The sequence below is a fragment of the Lepeophtheirus salmonis genome, chromosome 7 (genome assembly GCF_016086655.4).
Source record: "Lepeophtheirus salmonis chromosome 7, UVic_Lsal_1.4, whole genome shotgun sequence".
Classification (NCBI taxonomy): domain Eukaryota; kingdom Metazoa; phylum Arthropoda; class Copepoda; order Siphonostomatoida; family Caligidae; genus Lepeophtheirus; species Lepeophtheirus salmonis.
The window spans coordinates 35,256,541-35,281,709 of NC_052137.2; the positions used below are offsets into that span (position 1 = coordinate 35,256,541).

A 25,169-nucleotide genomic window follows, 5' to 3' on the forward strand; every position below is an offset into this window, starting at 1 on the left:
TACTTAGTGCATAGATATATTTATTTATGTGTAATATTTTTTTGTATTAAGGACATAATATTTGTACGTGGGGATTATTATAATTTACATTGTTACAGGGAAAGAGTTGGAACATGTTCAACGACGTCTAATAGGCTTTATATATGGTTACGAGTTCGGGCAGATTTCGAATGAAGTAATACTGGTCAATAGTAGCTTTAGAACCCACATAAATGCTATGATTCCAAAGGGACTCTACGCTTATTGGCTGGATCATCAGATATGTAAGAGAGATGCTAATTTACCTCCGAAGCTATGTCTTCTATCTCGATGATTTGGGGTTGTAGAACTGAGGGTGTTTGGTGTCTTTTTAGGAGGACCTTCGGCTGTAGTAGTTATATAATAGTCTTTGCAAGGACTTCTGCTACTGCAGTAAGAGCTCCGTCTGCTAGGCGACATCTAAATAAGAAGTAATGATAAAATAATATTAGACAGGTTGAGAGAGTATTTTATAACACTAAATGTCTACAAATTGATATGTACCTTACTTATACATATATAATTAAATCCTCTACATTTGAAATCTCTAAATGAAACTTGTCTGTTTGACACTTTAATTGATAAAAAAAATATCTACGTTCATGTTATGACAGCATATACTCATATAATTTCTACATATTTGTAGAGTTGTAAATCTTAAGCCTTTTTTAGTGTGCGATTTTTTTGTTATTTGGCAAGCTGAGCATTCTTTTTTTCTAAAACTACTATCATTATTCTGTCATTCTGGGAAGGAGATTAACTAGGTATAAATTCTAACCACGAGCACATAAATGACGGAGAGTAATAATGAAGATTTTCAGGGAGTTATAATTGTGAGTCCTTGATGCACTTTGAATATAACCCATTCGCTGAAAAGTCCCGGGTTTAACAAAGAAAATGGTGGTTTTTTCCCGCTTATTATTCGCTTGAAGGAGCGGAGTCCACATAACACTTTTGAAGCTATTTCAGCTTAGCTTGAACGGTATTTTTCCCCATCAAGAAGCAGAGCAGAATAGATCATACACAAAATTGTGTTTGATCCATTGTTTTGTAAATAACAAAAGTAAAGCCGCACTTAGTACAATCACTGAGAAACTAAGGAAAAACTGTCTTTTAAAGGTTGGTACTCACTGAAAATGAAGTGATTTTTTTTTTTTTTAAATATCATCTATGAGTAAAGCCAAGGATTTTTTCCCGTCTACTACTACTGCTTGATACAAGCTAGGTTTGTGTTAATTTACTTCCTACTATAGCTGGTCGCAGCTAATCTAATGAAACTTCATGACATCTAAGTGGCTCTAATCTCAAACATTCTTCAAATATTCAGGACTACCATGTTGATTTTATCTTTGCTTGTTTTTTACATGGCGAAAATGCTTACAAATTACAACATTATAACCTTTGTATCTATAAGAAGGTAACATCGACCAAAGATGCTAATTATATTAATCGAATCATTTCGAAAATACCATAGTAGACAAAGATCTTGCCTTCAAAAGAGATTTTCCTAAAACAATATAAAAAATTTCACGCTATCTTTAGAGTAGATATAATTCTAAAAAATACACATAGTTGTATATCACAACCTTTTTTAAAATTTGTTGAGGTTAAGCATAACATATCTGCATAATTGTCATTTATATTGGAAAATTCTAATTATATTTTTGCTAATTGTAAGACAGACCCCTAGAAATGGAGTGTTTTTTCCCATTCAATTATTCAGAATTTTTTCATGTACACGGTTTCCCACAAATAATCTAATAAATAATATTATCTATAATGTCAAAAATACGAAAATTTGGTACTTTTGTGCTTTACATATTTAGTTTTAAGTGCATACCAAGAATTCAGTGAAGATGTTTTTATAATCAAATATATTCGAACAAACATTTTAAAAATCCTTTCATCATTTCTCCATCTTGTTTTTGAACATGAGGACTTATACATGAGGGAAAATTACTTTATTCAATGTTAGGCATAATTAATTTCTATAAAAAATCACTTTAATTTAATTGCGTATTTAAGAAAAATAGACACTTTAATTTTTTTTTTTTTTTTTTTTTTTTTTTTTTTTTTAAGCCCAGCATCAAAAGGAACCTTCCCTTTAAAGTTATTTAAGACTTCGTTTTTGAGTGGGGGGAATGATTTAATCTATATTAATAAAGCAATGTTTGTATGTTTGGTTATTTGTTTTGTTGTCTAAGAAAGACTCATTTTTAATAATGAGCTTGAGTAGCTAAAGTTCAGCGCCTTATATTAAAAAAAAAAAATACAAATAAATGACAAAACATTATGTAAATTGTAAATCCTAAGTATTTTTAGACGTGTTGTTGTTGGCCACCTGAACAACGTTTTTTTTTTTTTTTTTTTTTTTTTCATGTTGTTATCATTATATTTTTATGCTTGAGGAGGTAACATATCTAAGTATTGAGTAACTACGTTTGCATGTGCTCATCTAAAAGGGAGAGTAATTCTGAAGATTTGTTGGGGAGTTATTTTCTATATAATGTTGGATCTGTCTTTAAAAAAAACTGTATTCCTATCAACAAGGTCCTAATAAAATTTGTCAGTCCTATAATCGGTTTTTATCGGTCTTTTATGGTAACAACAACAGATCAAATGACGTTGTAACTAAACATGTCCTTCCGGCTATTCAATATAACCTCTTTAAAGAGAAAAGATACTTTAAGTTTAAAATAGAATGGTTTGTGGCCAGAACTTATTATTATAAATTCTAACTGTCATGTATTATTTTCTGAGATTTTATATTTTTCAATCCTAGCTATGAATGAAGAAGAGCTATAAAAATAGTTAAGACCGTAGGACAGAAAAACCAACGGATCGGTCCGGCAATCAGTCCTAGGACTGATCCATCACTACTTATTTATCAATAAATAAAATTTATATTATTAAAGCAATGTTTGTCTGTACATCCACACTTATCAGGGGCATCCACAGGGGTTGGGATGAGCTGGAGGGGCTGTAGTAGCCTCCCCCCCTCTCCTACACAAAAAAAAATGAATTTTCAGTTTTTAGCATATTTTTTTATTGCTAAGGATGAACAAAATTTACGCAAATTTCGTAATTTTTTTTTAAGAATTATTTTCTTAAAAAAAAGGTCATTCCGGTCAATTATGCAGCAGTGTACAAATCTAATACATGAAATTTTTTGTGAATAGCTATGGATTTTTGAAATTTTTCTCAAAAAAATTTTAAAAATTAAATTTTTTGTGCAATGCTCTAGATTTTTGATATCTTTTTCCAAAACAAATTAATTTTTGAAGGCATTGTCCAAGAAATTTACCATTTTTAATCAGCATTAGATTTTTAGATTTTTTACTAAAAAATTTAATTTTTTCGTAAAAAATTTTTGTATGCAATTTTGAAATTTTTTGGAAGAAAAATTTAATATTTCTAATTTTTGTTAATACCGATGGATTTTTGAATTAAAAAAATCCAAAAACACCCCGCGCCCACTAAAAAAAAGTTCACCCTGCCTGATAACTCCAAGTGATGCCGGACACTACACCTAGTATAGTTTACAAATGTACGTAATTAACTATACGAAATAATATCTAAATTTAATCATAAAGAAAATTGACCAAGCCCTGTTATACCACTTTTTTTTATTGCAAATATTTAATTAGTTTTGACTTTAAGTATGAAATGAGTTCATTATTTCTCAATATTTTTATTTATATATGTTTTTCTTTTATATATTTTTTTTTAATTCATAATTTTTCCAATATAAAGGTAAGTAAGTATATTCCATCTTATCAAATGAGTACAGTTGAACTCCATTCGCATACATATGATTGTATGATTATTATTTTTTCCAAACAATGGGCAAAATAAGTTCAGAAGAACCTCAATTAACAAATATTGTGTGTCAGCATCAAAACATTTTAGAAAAAAATCAAAAATGGATAAAAAATACCTTTTTTTTTACTTTATATATAGAATATTTTGCAAAAGTTTTAGACCTCCTCTGATATTTTACCTAATGAAATAACCATTGTTTTCTTGACGTGCCTGAACGCATATTATACAAATATGGTACCTTTCATGTTCCACTGGGTCTAGCAAGTGTGTTTACCAACCTCTTGCCTAATTACCCTTGAAGCAGAAGGCAGTTCTCACATATTCGCTGTAACTGTTTTTTTATGGGCAAAAAAGCTACCTTTTCTGATGTTCAAAGGACTAAAATAGTAACGCTACACAAAGAATGCTATTCTGACCGCAAAATTGCCGTAAAGATGTGCTGTAATTTTGCAATATTAGGGATTTATAGGAACAAAAATAGAACAGGGTGCCCTAGAAAAACGTCCACGAGAAATGACGCCATGAAGAAGTTGACTGTTTCAAGATCTCCTACTAATTCCTCCAAAAAATCATTTTCATTTGATTTGAAAAGTGTGCAAAGAAAGAAAATGTTTTCTTTTATTTCTGAAATACATTCATTTTCTGCTAATAATATAAATATATCCCAGGTGGTCTTGAACTTTTGCAAATGAGTATATGTACAATATTTCAAGGACATATTTGCGTCAACTATTAGCTTATTATTCAAATTTTATGGGATGAGTTAGAATATAAAGGAATTTAATCTATAGTCAAGAACCTTTTTTTCATTAAACAGACTTATATTAGCCCTGATATGGTCTTTTAAATAAGATATATCTATTTTTCTTTCTTTTTTAGTATGACAATCAATTTGAAGTTCTTTAAGTCCTATTGGTGGTGTCTTTAAGGGGTTTGTAAGAATAATTTGAAGAGATAGAAATGGAGGATAATTTGTAGAAGAATACAACTTGGGGGGAGGGGGTACATTCTAGGTTACTTTTGTGTTGACAAGCCACAAATATGTCTAATGGCACCGTGTGTCAAAACAAAACTTTACATTCAATAGCATACTATGTTTTTATCTAGAAATTTTTTGCTATATATGTATATGAATCCAAGCTGCGAAGGGATTAAGATCGTTAACTGAGGTTCTACTAAATGCGTAATTTTCTCATAAATAAAAAAAATATGCTACAAGAAACAAATTTATAATCTATAGGATAAATAACTTGATTTTTAAAAACTAGTAGAGTATTCATAATAACGGAGTTAGTTGGAGTCTGTATTTGCCTGATAAACGGTTTCAAAGTCCAATTTTCTTTCAAGTGTCCACATATATTGATTTGAATTACCCGCAGTACAAATTATTTTAAAATCCATATAACCCAAGGCATTTAAAGCCACCATTGTGGTACAATGAAGCTTTGCACCATAGCAATGTCCAATTGTTTCTAATTCGAACTTGTTCTGCAAAAAAAAAAAAAAAAAAAAAACATTAATACAAATGGAAAAAACGTTGAGTATTCATTTAAAAGGGGGTCTTGAAGTGTATTGTTCCCCTTAAATATTATTTAATGTTATTTCAAAGTAATTAATTTTACATTATTAGTATACAATATTTGTGTTTGCCTAAAAGATATTCTATACAAAATGATGTTTACTCAAATAAGTACATAGGTACTTATTACATTATATTAATTAATCTCAAATGTAAATATAACATGGCTATGGTGATGCATAATAGAGAAAATGAATGTTCATCCAAACATTTGAAAAATGTTGGGAGGAGAGCAGCTTAGCTGTCATAACGATTTGTTAGATAAGCTGCTAGTACCCGTAAGAGGAGAAAATAAACACAAATCTCACACGGTATATAACATGGACATAGGAATTTGTCTGAAAAGTTTCTGACCTCACTCTTAAGATGGCAGCAATCATAAATAAAAGCTAGTCACATCTATCTAGTATCTGTTGAGAGTTACTCACCAAACTTTCAGCAGATTGGGCACACAGCGGATATGTAATAGTTGTTTGAGTCAATTGATTTTATGTGAATGTTTTTGTGAAAATGGACCAAATCGAGTATCGCTTTGTTGGTGGAGTTTAGTCGGAGTAAATACAAGTTTTGGGGCCGATTAATTACTATAGATGAAACTTGAATACACCATTTTACTCCCCCAAAAAAAAAAAAAAAAAAAGTCCAGACTGTGGACTGCAAAGATATTTGTAAAATAAAGGGGCAATCAGTATTGTAAAAAAATATTTTGCAGTGAAAAATGCCAAGGTTACTGATATGGGAGCATCTCTGGGAGAAGTTTGTAGAGTTAAAACGAGACTATGTTGAAAAATAGAGTTAAAAATTCAGAAAAAATGTCCTGTGGTACTTGTTAGATAGGAAAATGCTCAGAATTACTCTGATGTCAGGGTTGATAATATTATTGGGGGAGGTGTAAGTTTATGATTTTGTTTTTTTTTTTTAAAATCCATAGCTATTCACAAAAATTTGAAATCTTAATTTTTTTTGAAAAATATTTCAAATATTAAGTTTATTAAAAAAGTATTTTAAATATTAAATTTTTTGAAAAAATATTTCAAAAATCAATAACTATTTACAGAAAATTAGTTTATTTTTCTAAAAAACTTCAGAAATTATTTGTTTTTTGGAAAAAAAAATTTAAATATTAAATATTTTGGATTTTTTTTTTTAATCTAACTGCTATTTACAAAAAAAATTAAATTTAAATATTAAAGTTTTGGCTCTGCAGCATAATTTGCCTAAATAATCTTTTTTTTAAAGAAAATAAACCTTTCAAAAAAAAATTACGTAAAAATTATACATCCAGTCGAAAAAAAATTACACTAAAAAGTAAAAATTTCTTCATAGGGGGGGCTACACCCCTCTCAGTCCACCCATTCGGACGCCCCTGGATGTCGATTCTCAAACAAAAACTCTGAGTCAAACAAAGTCTTACACATATAACTATTCAACCAACCCTCATTGATACTCTACGTCTTTCATGAGCACAGAGACTAATGATTACTTTATACTTAGATGTTCTGTCTTCAAGAATTAAATAATAATGATATCAGCTTGTGAAAATTAAAAATCCTGTCGAGATAACCTTCTTAAAAAGAGCCAATCCCACTTTCTAGGACATGTTTTGTACACTTAATTTCCATTAATATAAAAACATATTAAATTAGAAAATAATCAAAATTAACATATTTAGCTGAATTATCATTTATTACTTCATCATCAATAATATTTTAGAGTTAGTACAATTGTTGGGTTTCGGTCTAAAAATCCGTGACCGGCCAGAGACGGTCATGATTTTGAATGGACCGAACATATTTGGTCCTTTAAAAAAATTCAATTTGGATCAGTTTCATTTAAATTTCTGTCAAGACCGATTCTTTAGATGAATTATATTGATGACGTCAGTTGTGTTTCAAAAATTTTGAGCATTGACCTACAATAACGTCATATAAAGGTAAATGTGTTGTATTAACCAATTAACCATATTAGTACAACTCATAAATCTGGAGTAGGGAGAAAATCGTTCCATAAATTGAGACTGAAAAAAAAATTCTTATATACATATTGAGACCGAAAAAATGGTTACACGTTTTGACAACGATTACATTTTCGTCTACGGTCTGAGATCGCGTTCTGGGCAGATATTTCGGGTCCAAATCTGTCACGGCAAAAATTACTTCACACAAAAACGATAAAAAAACTGTTTCTTGAACTGAGTCTCAACCTTAATAGGCTTCTACATCATAAATTAGTGGATCCCTGTTCTAAAGTTTCGTAATTTTACATCCACTTTCCCAATTTTGGGGACAGCTCAGCTACTAAGCTATTCAATCAAACAAATTAATTCATTAACATTTAAAGAAATATGACGATTCATTTTAATACACTCTTTATCCATTTTTAATAAGTGTAAATTTATTTGTTTTATGAATAGTGAATTACTTTTACAAATCCAAAAAAAAATACAAAAATCTTTGACTTTCTTTAAATATTGAAATATATTGAAGTCTTCCCTCTACAAAAAATTTCATGTGAATTGGGTTATATTTATTATTAATAAACCAAAGTGTTTCTGTTTTTCAACATCGAATTTTGAATATCGATTTAATTTTCCACAACTGAGTCACTACTTGAAATAGTTAAGGTTGTCATTTTTGTAATGGAAAAACTAACTTTAGAAATTAGAAAATGTAAAACATTTGCTGCGTGTACTCTTTCTTTCTTTTTCTTCATTATTTAAAAGGCCGTCTTGGTATTAAATTCTTCCTCTGAAGGAAGCATTCCAGCTTATCTTTGGTGTGCATCGTTTTTTGTTTTTTTATGCATAATAACATGTTTATATATGCATTTAAATATAATTATGTTATTTTCTTTGCACAAATATTATATTAAATGTAGAAGGTTATCCTCTTTACCGCAATAATTAGCTTTTTTCCCTCCCCCATTCCCGAAAAAAAATCATAGAACAGGCACCTGATCGTAAAAAGAGTTTTAATTAAGTATTATCACATTTATCGCAACTGCCTTCTCCTTAGGATCATTTTTTCATTACAAAGAGCATCCTTAGATGTAAGTAATAATGAGCTCAGCGCGCGTCAAACTAAAAAAAAGGAGATATTATGAAAGGAAAATCTATTTGGTCGACGCCTAATAACTCTGAGCAATGATGGGGTCATTGGGCGTCCGCAGGATTATATTGTAGGGGGGGGAGAACTTGGTTTTTTCTAATTAAAAATTTTGTCATTCCTGTCGAGCAAAACTTCCTTGATTGGGGGGGAGGGGGTACAGGCCCTGTGGGTAATCCAACTATATCATAATAAACCACAGATGATGTAACTTAATCATCATTGTGTGAAAGTAATTATTTTGTTCATTACTAAGTTTTAAAAACAAATATTTCGTTGTTCATATAACCATTTCTAACTTTCTTTAATAAAGAAAGATAATTTTTAATTTCTTTAGGGAGTTCTTACGTTGTTAAACATACAACACAATTAACATCCATCACAGTGGCAATTTATTGTAAGATGTCCTCTCTTCCTCTTTTTAAAATAATGTCCTTTTTTTTTTTGTAGAAAAGGCTACTCTAACGACCATGCATTAACTAATACAAAAAGAAAGTCATTGTTAGGTCATTCTTGAAATGGAAACAATACTAAACAAAATGTTTAAATATAAACTGATTTCTTTGTTTTAATGACCTATTAAATATAGTAGACTTTTCATTAAAATTAATTGGAGGTCCTGATGATTGCCGTTAGTATTATTAATGTATCATTAAAGGACTCTAGGTATATATAGGGCCTACGACAAAAAAATGGCCTGTCAAGTAATGAAATGTATATTATCTAAGCGTTCATAACTTTTTGACAAATCAATTTATATCAATGAAACTTTGTAAAATTGTACATAATATATGCACTAATTAACTTTTAAAACTCTATAAAAGAGCTCCCTGCATCAATTGCAGCCTCAACGCCGTCTGGGATCCAATGAAATGCCTTGACAATTTTTTCAGACGGATATGACTCCTTCATGATTATTATCTTAGGCAATTCAGGGTTTGTGTGGAAAGTAGGATTGACCTTATTCTCAAGGAGGCCAACCAAAAATAGTCCAACGGTTCAAATTTTTAATTATGGACACAGAATTATTTTTAATCCCAGTCATCAACTTCTTTGTCCTATCCATTATTTTCAGTCTCTGCCCATATGAAATATACTAGTGCTTCTTTGTAATGAAATACTTATAGGCAGGGCTATACAGCCACGCTAGCCCTTGGCTAGTAAAAAATCAGTCGGCTAATGCAGGGTGACCTGTATCTAACTTGTTGGATACGTTATGACGCATCTTAACCCATTAGTGTCGATGGGGTGTTTAAATTAGTTTAAACATTAAATGTTTTAATTAATATTCTTCATTTGCTAACGATGCTCATGATCAGTGATGAAAATCCAAGTATTTCTTAGCTGACCCATTTTTTTTTTTTTTTTTTTTTTTTTTTTTTTTTTTTTTGTATTTGGTAGTAGAAAAAAGGAATCTTCTTTTCCTTAGCAGTTGTCATTATTATTTCATTCCTGAGTTGTGACGGCCCTTTCCTAAATAAATTCAATCATATTCAAACCCTGATTAAACATTCGTGTGTGCTTATAAAAGACGGCCTGTAACCCTGAGAACTTTGTTGCAGAGTTATAAGTCTAAGTTTTGTTGGACTCAGAGTAGAATTGGGGATCGACATCGAAGTAATTCTAACGTATGTCCTTGTTTATATCATTTTCTCTTTTCTCCCTTGTCACAGCTGATTGTAGCAAATATAATGAAACGTCATGTGCATTATCCTTTCTCTCCTCTGAAATTTTCTTCCAATTCTCAGGGTTACCTTGTTGACTTTCGGTTTCTTTTTTTTTACATGTCCATTCTATAATGGATTTTCATCACTGCTCATGATGATCTAGACTATATTGTATTTTTTTCTACTTTTGATATGAAGAACTTTTTGTATTGATATTAGTAGCTTCATTCATAGGATTTAATTAAAAAGTAGTGCGCCTGAAAGCGCCTAAAGGATACTTTTAAATTATTTTGTATTATTTTTTAGACATACTTTTTTTTATCTTATTATATTTATATTAGAGTAGTCAGGAAGTATGTCTACAAAATTAGAGAGTTATTCATCAACAAGAAGCCGAACTAGAACAGAACGAGGAAAATTCTGTTGAAGAACCAATAGATTGACCTGAACCAGTTTTAGAGAGTTCAAATTACTATTCTCATAAGGATAGGCATCCACAGCAGATTACATACTTCAAAATGAAAATTTAGAGCTTCTGATATTAAAAGAAAAGACTCACTTTCTATGAAAGATGAATAATATTACTTTATAAATTCAAGTTCAATTTTTGGCGGTACCTTTTATTAAGTATAAATTGCGATTGGTCTCTTTTAGTTGGCTGTAATACAATCCACAGTTCAAATTTCAACTCCGATGAGTTCTGTACTTTTCATTTGAGGAATTTGGGTGTCAAGAGGATCAACCATCTTTATTCATTTATGTGAGACAATTTTTTGAATTAATCCTCTTCAAACAAAATATACTTAATAAACAAAACTACATTTTATTTTAAACACTCAGCCTCGTATCGCTTAAAAAAAGAGCGTAAACATACTTATGACAAGCCATAAAGTTTGATAGTGCACCCACTACATTATGTATTGATATAATGTTAGGCTGTACGTAGTAAAGTACATCTAATGAGAAAATATAAACACGTACGTCATATTTTATTACTGCATTTTAATGTATCTATCTAAAGTAATTCCTGTTCACTGCATTATCTTAATAGAGATATGTTTTATAAAAATATGAATTGGAGCCGTTAAAGAGAAAGCTAATACTTTCAGTCCATGAAAAATATATGAGGTTGTTATTTTTTTTCTTTGCACGTGTTCATTCATTTACTTGAAATTTAAAACTATTTATGCTAAGAAATAATATTTGTATCCATTTATATCGTATCTCTCAACCTTTTTATTAAAAAAAGGTCACAGTTATTTGGCAGTTAGTCCATTATCTGTAGAGATAGGAGGGTTCTGGGACACGGATCCTAAGTACCCGAGTATGGTATATGTAAATATATATTATCCGTTATATCCAAGATCTTACACCCGAATCAGCTTCGAGTACCGGCATTTTTTGGATCATAAAAAAGATTTGATGGATTTTCCGGATCATAAAAATATTATAGCATTGCTCAGGGGTAGGTGGTACCGTTTATTGTTGAGTCTTTAGATTAGTTTTTGGTGGAGCGTTGAGCAAATAGGCAAAGTAGAACAATGGAACGGCGTAACCCAATCGACAACTCGCTCGGGAGAAACTTATTCTTTTGAACTTGATGTGCTTAGAATTGCGGCCGGGTGTTCCTGGAGAAGGAAATATACTTTATGTATATGGACAATAAAAGATTCCTAGGTCAGATGGAGTTAATGTAAACCTATAATGTTTACTTATATTTAATTAGTGCAATTCCACTAAAACATTTTGTTTTAAATTGTTAAATGACTGCTGAGAATTGTTCACAGTTTAAAATGAGCTAATTAAACCAAGCAACGTTCAGAACAGTGATAAGGAGAAAGAAGTAAAAATATCGACAGTTGACCACAAAATACACTATAAAATGTATTTTTTTGCGTTTGCAAGGTAACAGCGTGCTCAAAAACATAAAAATTTACACTTTATTTGGTTGTCAGCAGTCAAAGTGTCTTCTTCTTTACATCTTATTAGTGTTCTTAAAATTGACTGTACGAGTTCGAATTAGTTATTACTCAGCTCTGAACATTTATCAACTATTATTGAATAATAAAAAAATAAGTTGGTAGTGATCAATTCTTTCCAACAGGCGTATGAATTCATAATAGAAATACGCGGTAAAAAATGGATAGTTCTATAAAATAGTTAAATTATAAATTTTTATGTCTGTGGAATTTCACCGTTTTAATAGTAGGGGGAACTTTAAAATCAAATTCAATTTTAGCCAACGTTTTGGATATAAGAGCATCTTTTAAGTACCTTAGAAAAAATTATTTTTTAAAATTAAAAATTCATCCTTTGCTTTGGATATAAATAGTTTGTTAATCATAATATTTTGGATGCGAGTATAAAGTTTTAAATACAAAAAAGAAAGCCTACTCAAGTATTATATAAAGAAAGAATATTATTTTTTTACTTAGAGTTAGTGTCAAATAAAATTTATATTTCAATCATTCTTCTTTTCTGTGTAGTTTAGATAGATTTTTATAAAAATATATTATTTAATCAATGTTGTAATAATATCATGTATAGAAAAAATATACATATGTACATTAAAAATATTTTTTATTATTGGTATACATCCCAACTTTTTTCTATACTTTTTGGAGTCAGGATATAAAAAACATAGAATAAAATATAAAAGAAATTAGAAAAAGCGATGCGCTTTATACGCACTACAGAAATAGTCTTTCCGGAACATTTTCTTTGTTTTGTGCTAAGTAGCCATTTTCAAAACAAATTGAAGTCACTTTTTTGTCTAAATGTCTAATAATTTTTCTCTCTTTTCCTTCATATTTAATAATAAATTGTATAAATACAGAACAAAATCACAATAGGATATTATTCATATAAGGTCAAGTTTTAATTTCAGCTTCATTTTGAAACATAGCTACTTCATTTAACAACTATTTATATACAAAACAAGAAGGCAACCACACAAATAATTTTTTTTAATATCTTTAAGGCCCGTGAGGTAGGATTTCTGAAAACTCTATACCAAAATAATATCGGTACTTTTGACACCCAACAGCGCGAAAAAATTACAGAAACATAGAAATATTTAAAAGAATGTTTGTTTGTTTGTTTTTAAACAGGTTTAATATACATAATAGTTAAATATATATATCCAAACTTTAACTGATAGTTGGATATTTATTTCGCCACCTGTTGGAATATTCTCATTTTTGATTTTAGAGATGTTTAAAAAGTTATTAGGATTCATTTTTGGTTTCGACTGACTATTCTTCAAAAGTATGAAAAAGTCAGCTTACAAAAATATTTTATATAATAAATTATGTTTGTCAACTGGCATAAGAACGTACCGCGTATATTTTTGTCATGAGATAATTTGTCAACTCTTGGCCAAGGACATGGGAACTATTTATTTTGGTGGGGAATAAGTATTAATAGGTAGATTTCAATACAATAAAAAAATGAAACTTTTTTTCTTTTAGAAACTCATTTCGTAAATTAAGAATCTTACTTTTTTTAAATCATCGGTGCTGCTGCAATGATTGAAAAGAAGTACTGTGTGCTGCAGCAAAACCGACTTCTGACGTTTCTGTTCAGGGCCCTTATTGGTGATTTGAACGTTGACTGGATGAACTCAAAATTAAATATTCTTAATTTAGAAAAATCTTTATGATTCACGTGATTTTCAAGCTACTATTATTTCTATGGCCTCTTTTCCCGCTGTTATCTCACTAACATACAAATGAAATATGTATTTGACTGTGAACTGACGACTTTGTGTATCACTGTTAAGAATGTTGATTGGTTAAATTCGAATTGGCTCTTTTTTAGCTGAGAACAATTCCTAATAATCATATTTAGTATTTTTAAGCGATTTTTTTGGACAAAATGAGCAAAAAAAGAGTTCCAAAATTTTGATGAATGTGCACCCAAAATATCATAATTAAGCACTATTTATTAAAAGAAAAATGCAGGCTGATTTAATGCAATCAATGTTTTCTTATATTTAAAAGTAAAATTACAAAAAGTCCTTTCAACGTCCACATAAGTAGTTGGAGCAAATTTGAAGCTTGCGATATCTTCAGGAATCTTTATTTCGACCACTGAAAATTGATTAACGTCGCAATTTGGCGTAAAGGTATCTATCTTTGTTGCAAGATTCAAGGAGGATTATTCAAAAGTCAATTTTACTCCAAATATCCCCTTCCCTTAATTGACTGTTGTCCGAATCTGGATTATGTAATCATAACTCTAAGTGTATCGTAAATAGTTTTACCTTCAAAAAGAGAGCCTAATCAAGGAAGGTTTTTGCAGGTGGATTTTTCCTCGAAAAATGCTATCAAAGAAAAGTTTTTTTCTGTAATCCAACTAGAATCCAAATTTCCTCTATTTATTTCATACCAGCAAGGAAAAATAAGCCATTTTTAAACAAAAAAAAGGGCAAGTTGAGCTATTTTTGAGCAATTGAACGATCGCTTACCATTCCTAAGTCTACTAATAATGATTAAATAATATCATTCAATAGTTGTAAAAAATAGTTGTATTTTTTTTATTTCATCAATAATTATATTATTTATTGAAGCTCATAGGGAATGTTTAGTTATGAACTATCAAATGTAGTTTAATCCTTTAAAAAATATTAAATAAGATTGTGTAAAATACATATTTTGTGTCTATTTATAAAAACTTAACTTAAGGTTCCTAGTTGTGTAAATAGTATACCGATTGAAGATTTGTTGTGAACTAAAATATAACTTCACCTCTGTGAATATGTACAATTTCAAAGCATCATTTCAACAGAAATTTAAGACCTTGAATATTGTCAGTACCAACTGCTGATTGTACACAGGGCTGATACTACTGAGAAGGGGTGGGTCACATATCTCTATGGACTATTCATTAAGCTCTAGATTGCTGGAATAAAGGAAGCATTCTTTTTTTGCTCCAAATCAGTCATTTTTAATAATATATCTGTGTACAATAGGGCCCAAATATGTTATTTTTAACAAATTTAAATTCGTCAAACTACAATTTTATGGAAAAATTGTTCCTTCCCACATTTTTTAATAAAAATTTTTAATCTTAAAAATTATTTTTGAATATTCAAAAAAACCTCAAGGAAAGATCATAGGCCCGGCTCTGACAGTATTTATAAATATGGCTGACAAATTTGTAATGAAAAAACTACGTTTATAAATTAAAAAAGATAAAGCAATCGATGTGTGTGCTCTTTTTTCTCTTTTGTTCATTATTTAATATTTGAAGTAAGCATTCTTGCGTATCTTTGGTGAAATTGTTTTAAAAATTCATAATGAACTAAATGATTTTAAATATAATTACAACATTTTCCCTACATTAACGCTATTTTAAATGTAGAATATTATCTTCTTTATAGCAATAATTCTGTTTCTCCCTACCTAAATCATATAACTGGGATCTGATACTAACAGGTATTTTAATTCAGTGGTACCATATGTATTCAAGGGGGGTCTGCAAGATTATATATATTTATTCTATTTTATAAAAGGGAGGGGGGAGGGGCTTGGTTTTTGGAATTATATAGTTATCTATAGTTATTCAAAGAAAATTAAGTTGGAAAAAAATTTGAAAAATTAAATTAAACTTGAAATATTAAATTTTTTGAAAAAAAAAATTGTACAGCCCCTCCTTCCCACCCCTTGCTGACGCCGCTGTTCTCGCTCTTGAATTCTCCTTGGGTTTTTTTTTATCTTACAAAAAATATCAACTCTACTTATATTTTAACATATTAAATCTATTGATTCCATTACAAAATGATTGTGTATTGATAAAAAGAAAAGTTTATTCTTACATCATATGTTTCTGACAACTATTTTTTATTTTAATATATGCAAAGAATACCAAAAAATACAAAGAGGGATTTATTTATTTGTTATAGTATTTCCTTCCTTTGATTGAATTAAATATTGATTATATCATTTTATTTGAATAAAAATATGCAATTGTAAATTTCGTTTGTGTTTTTAAAGCATATTTTTTCTTTAGATTCTTGTACATATATTATGTTCTTTGCTGTTTTGTAGAGTTGACCAAATTCAAAATTATGGTGGATTTTTTTTTCACAAAATATTTATAAATAAAGTTTCAACTGAATTGGGGAACCTCCAAAATACGTCCAATCGTCCCGAGATTGGGTATGGAATAGTCTTAATTTGTTATCACCAATTTCCCAATAATCCCTATCATCGATTTATAACATTCTGATTTTTGGTCTACTCTAATATAAGAGACCAGGGCTAGTTGGTGTATAATTTTAGGTTATAGGGGAATGATTTTATGCTTATTGGTTAGCAAAATTATTTAACTAGCTCTAGCTTAGTAAGGCCATTTTAGAGAGTAATTCAAGTTTAATTAGACCTAAGGGAGTTATATCTAGGGTTCGTGAAAGGGATTATAGTACAGTTATTTGTTAGCTAAAAGTGATATAAGTTGTTCTTTTTCGATTATACTTGGTTTACGAAATATCAATAATCAAATCAATCATTAAAATACAAATTTTTTCAACTTTAAGACCTTAGAGTTAGATTGATTTAAGAATCCAATATTTCATTTCAGAGTGGGACGACTAACGTAACAATGATACCACATACTATAATTATTGTATGATAATTTAAGAAGTTACATGAAGTTAAATTTAAAGTGACCATAATCATAAATACGATTATATTCCATTTGATAAAAGATAGTATTCATTAATAGTTGGTAATTAAAAAGTAATGGGACATAGAGAGTATCCCTTGTACAATCTGCATATGGATCATTCCACGCCCAAACGACCAGGGCACGACTGTTAAATATATAACTCAAACAGTTAGATTTTTTTATAGAATGTAGATAACATTTGGGTATGAAAATCATTAATTTCAGGGTATCACAAGCTAGAAAAATTAAATATATTTTCTTTAAAAAAAGGGACTAATGTTTAACGACGCTCTCAATTTAACATCAATACCTCGTATGTATATTAATTAAAGGAAATTCATTCCAGAAAAATGTCAATTTTTTTGGCCTCTTGAAAGAGGATATATTGAATAGCAGGAAGTATCTACATCATTTTAGCTGTTGTAGTTACCATAAAAGATTGATCAGGACCGGTTCTATGATTGACTAACTTCAGTTTTTTTAGACTCATCCAACACCAGCTATCTGTGTTTTCCTAATCAAATTATTTTCTAAGTCAATTAAAGGTATGTGGAGGAAAGATCAATTAATATAATTACATTTTAGTAGACTACAAATATTCAGCTACCCTATAGTGAAAAAATAAACATTGAAATCGAACTAACTACGAATGTATTCAAGGTTAAATAGGAGTCTTAGTTTTATTATAAAAGAAATAATATTTTAGTATTATTATGTATACCATTTGACATATTAATAATGTTTATAATACAAAAACAACTAACAAATAGGCTTTTTATTAAATCTACAATATGTTTTATTCAGCCTTGTCAACTTTGAACGTCTATAAATAACTTGGAAATGTAACGGGCCTGTACATATATTGTCGAAATGCTGTTAAAAGTATACTACTTTTGAGATGTTTAAATAACAAAATTATCTTCTCCCAATTTAAGAACGTACAATGAGTAGACCGAAATTTTTATTCAATCTTTAATATGTGCCCAAGTGGTTGAATTCCCAAGCTAATTTTTTAAATACTGTAGCTGAATATATATAGAGGTACACCAAATGCCACCAAATGCCATTTTCCACCCTTCCTTGCAACATATCATAAAATTGCCCTTAATAGTAAAATAATGTTAATTAAATGAACATAATTAATTAAAAATTGAGTAACTTATTAATCTTGAAAGCATAGTTAGATTTTGCTTCATTTTTTGATAAAAAGATTTTTCTAAATTGAAATGCCCATATCTTTGGAATTAATGTTATCAATTGATCTCAAATTTTCAGGATTTCCATCCCAATCCCGTAAAAAAATAGATGATTTGAATTTATATTTTTGGAAGTATTGAATTTTGTTTCAATTGTACCGATTAATAGTATTACTTAACGATAGGTATTACAGTGCTAACTTGCCTCGGAGCTGAGGGAACAACTAGATTGGGCAAGTTGATTAAAAAAATTCCACCATTATATTTTATATTATAGCTATGTTATGAAATCGATGCCGTATTGATTTGAGCTTGGTAAAAAATATAATATCTCAATATAAAATCTACAATCTGTGTAATATACCAAAAGTGAATTTTTCGATTTTTCCCTATTTCCCTATTGTATGTAAAACTTTCAAAATACTTGAACATAGATTAATATGAAGGTATAAAAATATATTTAACACGTAGTTCTCCATGAATGTATGATATTTGGACAAGCGTTTCAAAATGCAAATTTATCTACTTTAAAATTATATTTCATATGTGCATTTCACTAAAAAATAATATATACAATATACATACAACCATACAGAAATGCATTTTAACTCATTTATAAATGGACTACGCCACATTCATGAGCTCAAAGCCTTCATAATTACATATACATATTGAATAGTAAATGAAAGTCAATTTTGGCAAACAAACAAAAAAATTGGTATTTTAGTAATAGAGGGAGCTTCCTTTTTTATCGTGTGTGGTAATCAAGCTCTAGAATAAATAGTGGGTGAGCGTGATTTCATTCTGGAGGCATGATTATAAAGTTGTTATTTTTTAAATAATGTCGGCCCCTTTAATCCATTGGAATAGTGATATAATACATAGATGGCCCATCAAACACAAAATCAAGCTAAAATGTTTCTTCTCAAAATTTAGTGTGGATTATATTTGTATTCTTTTGCAAATTTGCGTCTATTTCAATCAACACATGGTTCTAATTAACGCTTGATTTCTGTTCAAGATTGTTCTTATGTTGACGCACCACATATGATAAATGATGGATTACTTTACATCTATAAATACTATTTAAAAAGCCTATCTAACATATCCATACTGTATTAAGTTAATTACCAGATGGTCCATTAATACTAATTCATAATTAATGAAGGTTGAGTGATTGAGATTAATTCATAATTTGATATATTAAAGCATACATAATTAGTTACAAAACAAAATACACCTGAGCTCTATAAGTTACGTGCATGTCAATCAAATGCACGACAAGAAACTGATGGACAAATTTCTATTCGCCCACTCGAAGCACCGGGGGCGTTTACAGAACCACCGTCTACCCCGTCAGCAAGTCCGAAACTTTAGAGAGAAGGGCTCTGCTAATAAGGCTAAACTGGACAAGGAAGAGTTAAAGAAAACAGGCCATGCCAATCCCCTCAAGTCCATGCAAGTGTGGGGAAAGAGCCTTGTGAGTGTGGAGAGGCCACTTTTGGGACCAGCAATGAATAAACCCATTTCGTCAGAGTTACAAGACTCTTTTGAATGAGTTTGAATTAGTCTTTTGAGTTCTTTTTAACTTTTTTTTGACACTTTTGGTCCCCCTTCAAATACCCCCCCAACTACACCTATTGGGTGAGGCCTGAAGTGGCGAGGTCATCAAAGGCACTGACAGCCATCACTAGGACGCTGTGACATAGAACTACATCCGCAGTGGTACCAGGCCTTCCAAAGTGAGCTCAGACACACATCTTTTAATTTTGTGGAAATTCTATTGTTAACTAATAAGTTATATCTTGTTAATGTTCAAAACTCAAAGTCTTCAGATTTTAATGGACCACTCGGTATTTAAAAAACCGTATAATATTTTAACCATTTTATACAGTTAAGTATATATATATTTCATTCAAGTGTCTATTACAAATCAATTATATTCCGCACAATTAATTTCTCAAAAGAAAATCAATTCAAAAAAAAAAAATCATCTATGAACAAAAATAAATAAAAGATAACAGTAGTATTTCTTTGATCTGTTTACTTTCTCAGTCTGGGTGATCGAAATTAGGAGAGAAGAAGCAGCTGTCCACAGCTGTTCACGAAAAAAAAAATCGAAAAAAATTTGAAAAATTAAATTTTCAAATATTAAATTTTTAGAAAAAAAATTGAAAAATTAAAATTTTGGAAAGAGATTTCAAGAAACAAGTTTCAAAAATTAACTTTTTTGAAAGAAAATTTGACAACTGACATTTTCCCCACTTGCAAACGCCCCTGCGCACTCAATTTTGAGAAAATTCATTCTAGCTTGCTTTTGTGTTGAGCGGTGTATATATACTCGGATAAAAAGATACACGGATCATGAATAAATACAATACATATATAATAAATATAAAGTTTTTAGCTATTAATATACAAAAAAAAAAAAAAAAAAAAATCATCTGAGCTTACCTGCAAGTAACAAAGCTCTTTAGGTGTGAGCCCAAATATGGAACAGCATTCACCACTTGGAGTCCCAGTTACTGTAATATAAGAAGACATTCTTGATATAAATATGCAAAAGTGTATCTGTGATGGAGAATAAGATACTGCATACTACTGTTTAAACTCTCTTCTTCTCCGCATATGAAAGAGTTGGAAGAGGGGAAGGGGAATGCTTTCAAGACGCTAATAATATCCTTCCTTCTTTTTTAAATTACATCCTACTGAGAACTTTATATTATATATATATATTTTTTTTTTTTGTAATACATTTATTTTATTTCAATAATTTGTTTTTTCTAGTATTAAGAAATATGGAATACGATTTAAGCGTTGGGATCTATAGTCACTGCAACTATTTCTTGGAGCGAATCAAGTCATCAAAATTAACAGTAACGCTTCTGAGTGATTTAGAAAATGGTACATTATTATTTCTAGTGGATATTTATGATCGGTGGGTTCTTTATTTATTTATAACTAATAGCTAGTGTTGGATCAGTCCTAGGACGGATTTCCTTATCCCCTTTAAGTCCTTTTTTTTTTTTTTTATCGGTGTATCTTTTTTACCATTCGACTTTCCTTAGGACCAATTAGTCAGTCCATCAGCCCTTGCTATCTTTTTATATCCTTCACTCCCAGCCCAGTTTAAAGACTACCTAGCTCAATGGACAACATGCTCGGGAGAAATTATTCTCTTAAACTCAATGGGCATAGGTTCGATACTCGATCATTCCTAGATAAGAAAATATAATTAATTGTTATGGCCTTCAATGACTATTCCTAAAGAAACAAATATACTTAATATATATGGCCTTCATAGACCATTCCAAAGTTAGATGGCGTAATTGTAATACTACGATGTTTACTTATCCTTATAGTTGAGTAGTTTAGAATGAAAAAACTACCTTGAAAAATTAGAAAAGGAAAAACGGTTGTTGCGTCTTCTCTTTCTTTTTCATTATTTAATCGGTCGTCGATGTGTTAACGTCTCCCTCTGAATTTAGGAATTTAAATATAATTACAATTTTTTCCATGTACTAATGCTATTTTAAATGTAGAAGGGTAACTTCTATTGGCAGCGGGTGTTAACAACAAATTTCTTCATTCCATTGTACCATTCGTTTCCTCGCCCTCTTTTTGTCATTGTAAACTACTCAACTCTACTTATACTCCATCATTGCAACTCCATCTCACCAATTAAAGAAGCATTAAAAACAAAGCATGACAGCAAGAACGTATAATATTTGAGTATTTTACGTTCTAACCACACACCTCCTACTTCAAAATTCATGTATCTTATCTCTTTGAAAGAGGCTGTCAGCTGAAATGATATAGTTATTACGTCATTTCAGCTTTTGTAGTGACCATAAAAGACTGATACGGACTGGTCATTGGACTGCAATCTTTTAGTCTTTTTAGACCGATCCAACACTACTTATAGTACATCATATATGTAAGTGAAATGATGCCCTGAGATACAAATGGCTCAACATAGAAATTTAGAAAGATCCAGGCAGAATTTGCTTTGATATACGAATTGTGAACTTGAGAACAACCACTCACAACAGGAGATGGGTAGGGATATGAATAATGGCTACATTGTACTGAGCATAACTTTTAAAAAGGGTATGTTGGTAAGACGAATATTTGAATGGTTTGATTCATCATAATTATTCCTCCCTATATAGAAAATTCTAACGTAATAAGAGCACTTGCAGATTGTCAACATATATTTTTTAAAAGGATGCTCACGAGGATTTTGACCATTTTCACGTCTCTGGTGATCTCTGTCTGTAAATATGTCTTCTCTCAATGTGATCTTATTTTTTTATGAAATTACCACAGGCGTGGTTGTTACTCTTACAGCAATTACGAAAATAGTTTCATCACTAGAAATGGACAATTCAATAGGAATTGGAGATATGAGTATGATTATGAAACGAATTGTACTCGTATCTCAAGGCACCATTTTGTATTTTTCATGGTTAATAAAGAAAGACAGTACATGATTCTCTATAAATTTTTCTATGCAGATACTTCGAATTCCGAAAGGGGAAACCAATGGTTGTAGAACCAGAAGGATTCGTAGAAATACTTGCTCCACCTAAGCAACAGCTTCAAGTATTTAATGCTAGCTTTTCTTTCGTCTTAGACGTGGATTATTACTCAAAGTCAAATATTACTTGGAGGATGTGGAATGCTACAGTAGAGGTAACAAGGGTCATGGGGCATACATGAATAAATAATATATGCATAACTTGTACATATGTAAAAGTTTAGAAATAAAGATGTATTGGGTTCTTATTTATAGTTTCATAATGACTACACACTGTTCAACAAAACTGGGATCAATAATTGTAATGATTCAACTTGTATACCTTGTATAGACTGTGGACTACCGTGGCCGAAACCTACAAGAAATGGGTCTTTTAATGCAGCACCTGTAGTAAAAATAATCCGTTCTCAAATGGATTTTTTTGTTCCAGACGATGATCAAAATAATGGATATCTTATAAAAGATGTTATAGGTAAAAATTACTTAAACAAATAATAATATTAAGTCATTTCATATTATTATTTTATGCAGATATATTCTATGAAGACCCAAATGGTGATACATTAGGGATGGGAATTTTATTAGCACAAATGTCTGGTGCACATGGTAGATGGCAATATAAGGCTATTGACAAGGCTTGGAAAAATATTGGGAACGACCCTGGTGCACATAAATACTTTATTAGTCAATTGACTCCATCACTTTTTGATTATGAAGGCCCATTTGATGTTACGACTAAACTTTATGACCTTATGTGCTATGAGAATATGAATCCTTGTAACCTGACGGTAAATCCTTCAATTTTAATAGAATTTTAATCTTATGAGTTTTACTTGTATAGTTGAATGGTTGTAGTCTGGTGTACAACGTGGGTCCAGAAGAACTATTGGTGACTTCACGAGCAAAATCTATGGAACTGAAGGGAAATCGTAGCAAGGGTATTGATGAAACAATTGTGCCTGTGTTATTTTTGGAGGGAAATGTTCGTCTACGTTATTTACCTTACCAAAAAAATGGAAAATGGAATATAAAAGACTCCTTCCTCAACGCAAATCTTATATTTACTGCATGGGATGGAAGAAACAATAAAACATCAGGGGATGAAATGTTGATTCGTCAACCGTTTTGCTGTGGGGTTAGTATTTGACTAGATCAATAAAAATATTATCTCCAGGGAAAATTGCACTGGAGATTATTGCTCCTTGAAAAAAATTGCCGCCAGTGTTGAAAATTTATCCTCATACACTACAAATTTCAAATTGAATCATACTTGACTAAATAAACATCGATTCATTAGCTTCAAAAGGATCCAACATTGATTGCATTTTGTAAATGCAAATAGAGAAAGAATAAATTAACAAAAAAATAATAAAATATTTTTTTCAAGATAATTAAATTTTTAAAGCAAATACGCAAAGTATAAGACTATTTAATAGACATAGAAGGTTATATACACATTGCAGTCTTAAGTAACTTTAATTGTATTTCAAATTCAAAACAAAAACAAACCCAATTTCCTTAATAGCACATTAATATTATATATTGTTGTTATATTACAAACAAAAAACATTTGAAATCAAATAACCTACTCATTTTGAAAGAGAAAATTGTTGAGGTTTGGAGATAACAATATACTAAATTATTGTAAATGTACACTAGAGTACTTATTTCATCTAAACATGGAAATAACCTTCAATCGTCCGCAGAAATGGTATTTTATGGACGTTTTTCATTTTAAAATTTGTCAACATATCTAAAAGATCATTTTTTTAAAGTCAAACGAGATTTGGTAGATAAAGAGGAAGAAACACATGGAACGACGAAGCTCAATGGACAACGCGCTTATGAGAAATTATTCTCTGGAACTCAATGTGCGTAGGTTTATGCCAGGTCTTTCCTCTATAAGGAAATATACATAATGTACATATAAAGAACTCAAAAAAGATTCTTAGGTCAAATAGAGTAAATGATATAATATATGTAGGAAAAGAAAGGATCATTTGGCTGTTTTTACTTTAGCACGCCATACATACATCTGTCTGTAGTTTTCTTAAATTACACTGCAGCCTGACCATTTAAATGTTGCAAATAACTATGACCATATTCAGATTTTGCATTCTCAAAGTAAGTGCAAACATTTGTGTCAATTCAACAAAATAGTTTGTTGGTTAGTATTATTTATTCCTCAAAAGATATTCATTAAACTAATTTTCATAATTTATGTAATTAATTATGTTGACTATTTTTTTTTAAATTGATGCAACTGTCCCCTGCTATGAATATGCTAAAAAAATATATGTGAGATTCAATTAATTGAATTGTGATCTTACTAAACTAAAACTCACTTCAATCTCATTGCAAAATGTATCATTTCCAGATTTGTAAAATTAAAGAAATGCATCAACGCCTATCAACTTTTAACCCTTTTTTACTAATTCTGTTTGTTTTTTTAAAATTTCATTTAACAAAGTTAGGAAATTGTATAAGAAATTTTTTTATGAAAAAAAAACAATTGCGTTTGACATTTTAATTTTAATGAGATTTACATACTTATGTGACTAAATAATTTATGAA

At 30.0% G+C, this 25,169-nt stretch overlaps 2 protein-coding genes across 4 annotated transcripts in view; one reads left to right on the top strand and one right to left on the bottom strand.

Annotated features, from left to right (window-relative positions):
* On the bottom strand, positions 1–20,664 carry LOC121122153 (uncharacterized). Its single transcript, XM_040717158.2, has 3 exons — positions 20,510–20,664; positions 5,152–5,328; positions 1–438 (listed from the first exon to the last, which is right to left on the bottom strand). The coding sequence occupies exons 1-3, from the start codon at positions 20,597–20,599 to the stop codon at positions 256–258; spliced, it is 450 nt and encodes a 149-aa protein (XP_040573092.1). The 5' UTR covers positions 20,600–20,664; the 3' UTR covers positions 1–255.
* Positions 1–25,169, top strand: part of LOC121122152 (uncharacterized) — a 60,442-nt gene that overhangs the window by 3,887 nt on the left and 31,386 nt on the right. For 2 of the 3 annotated variants that reach the window (XM_071890206.1, XM_040717157.2), the window contains exons 1-3: positions 22,930–23,067; positions 23,127–23,383; positions 23,437–23,730. The gene's annotated coding sequence lies outside the window, so the exon portion shown is untranslated. Of the gene's footprint in view, positions 1–98; positions 264–20,842; positions 20,994–22,572; positions 22,751–22,850; positions 23,068–23,126; positions 23,384–23,436; positions 23,731–25,169 lie in introns of those variants that run through there. The other variant, XR_011781299.1, reaches the window with a different exon arrangement.

Coding starts and splice junctions, on each gene's coding strand:
- LOC121122153 (XM_040717158.2), bottom strand. CDS start 20,599: ATGTCTTCTTATATTACAGTAACTGGGACTCCAAGTGGTGAATGCTGT. Junction 5,329..20,509: donor AAGAGCTTTGTTACTTGCAG/GTAAGCTCAGAT, acceptor TTTTTTTTGCAG/AACAAGTTCGAATTAGAAAC. Junction 439..5,151: donor ACTTTGAAACCGTTTATCAG/GCAAATACAGAC, acceptor CTTCTTATTTAG/ATGTCGCCTAGCAGACGGAG.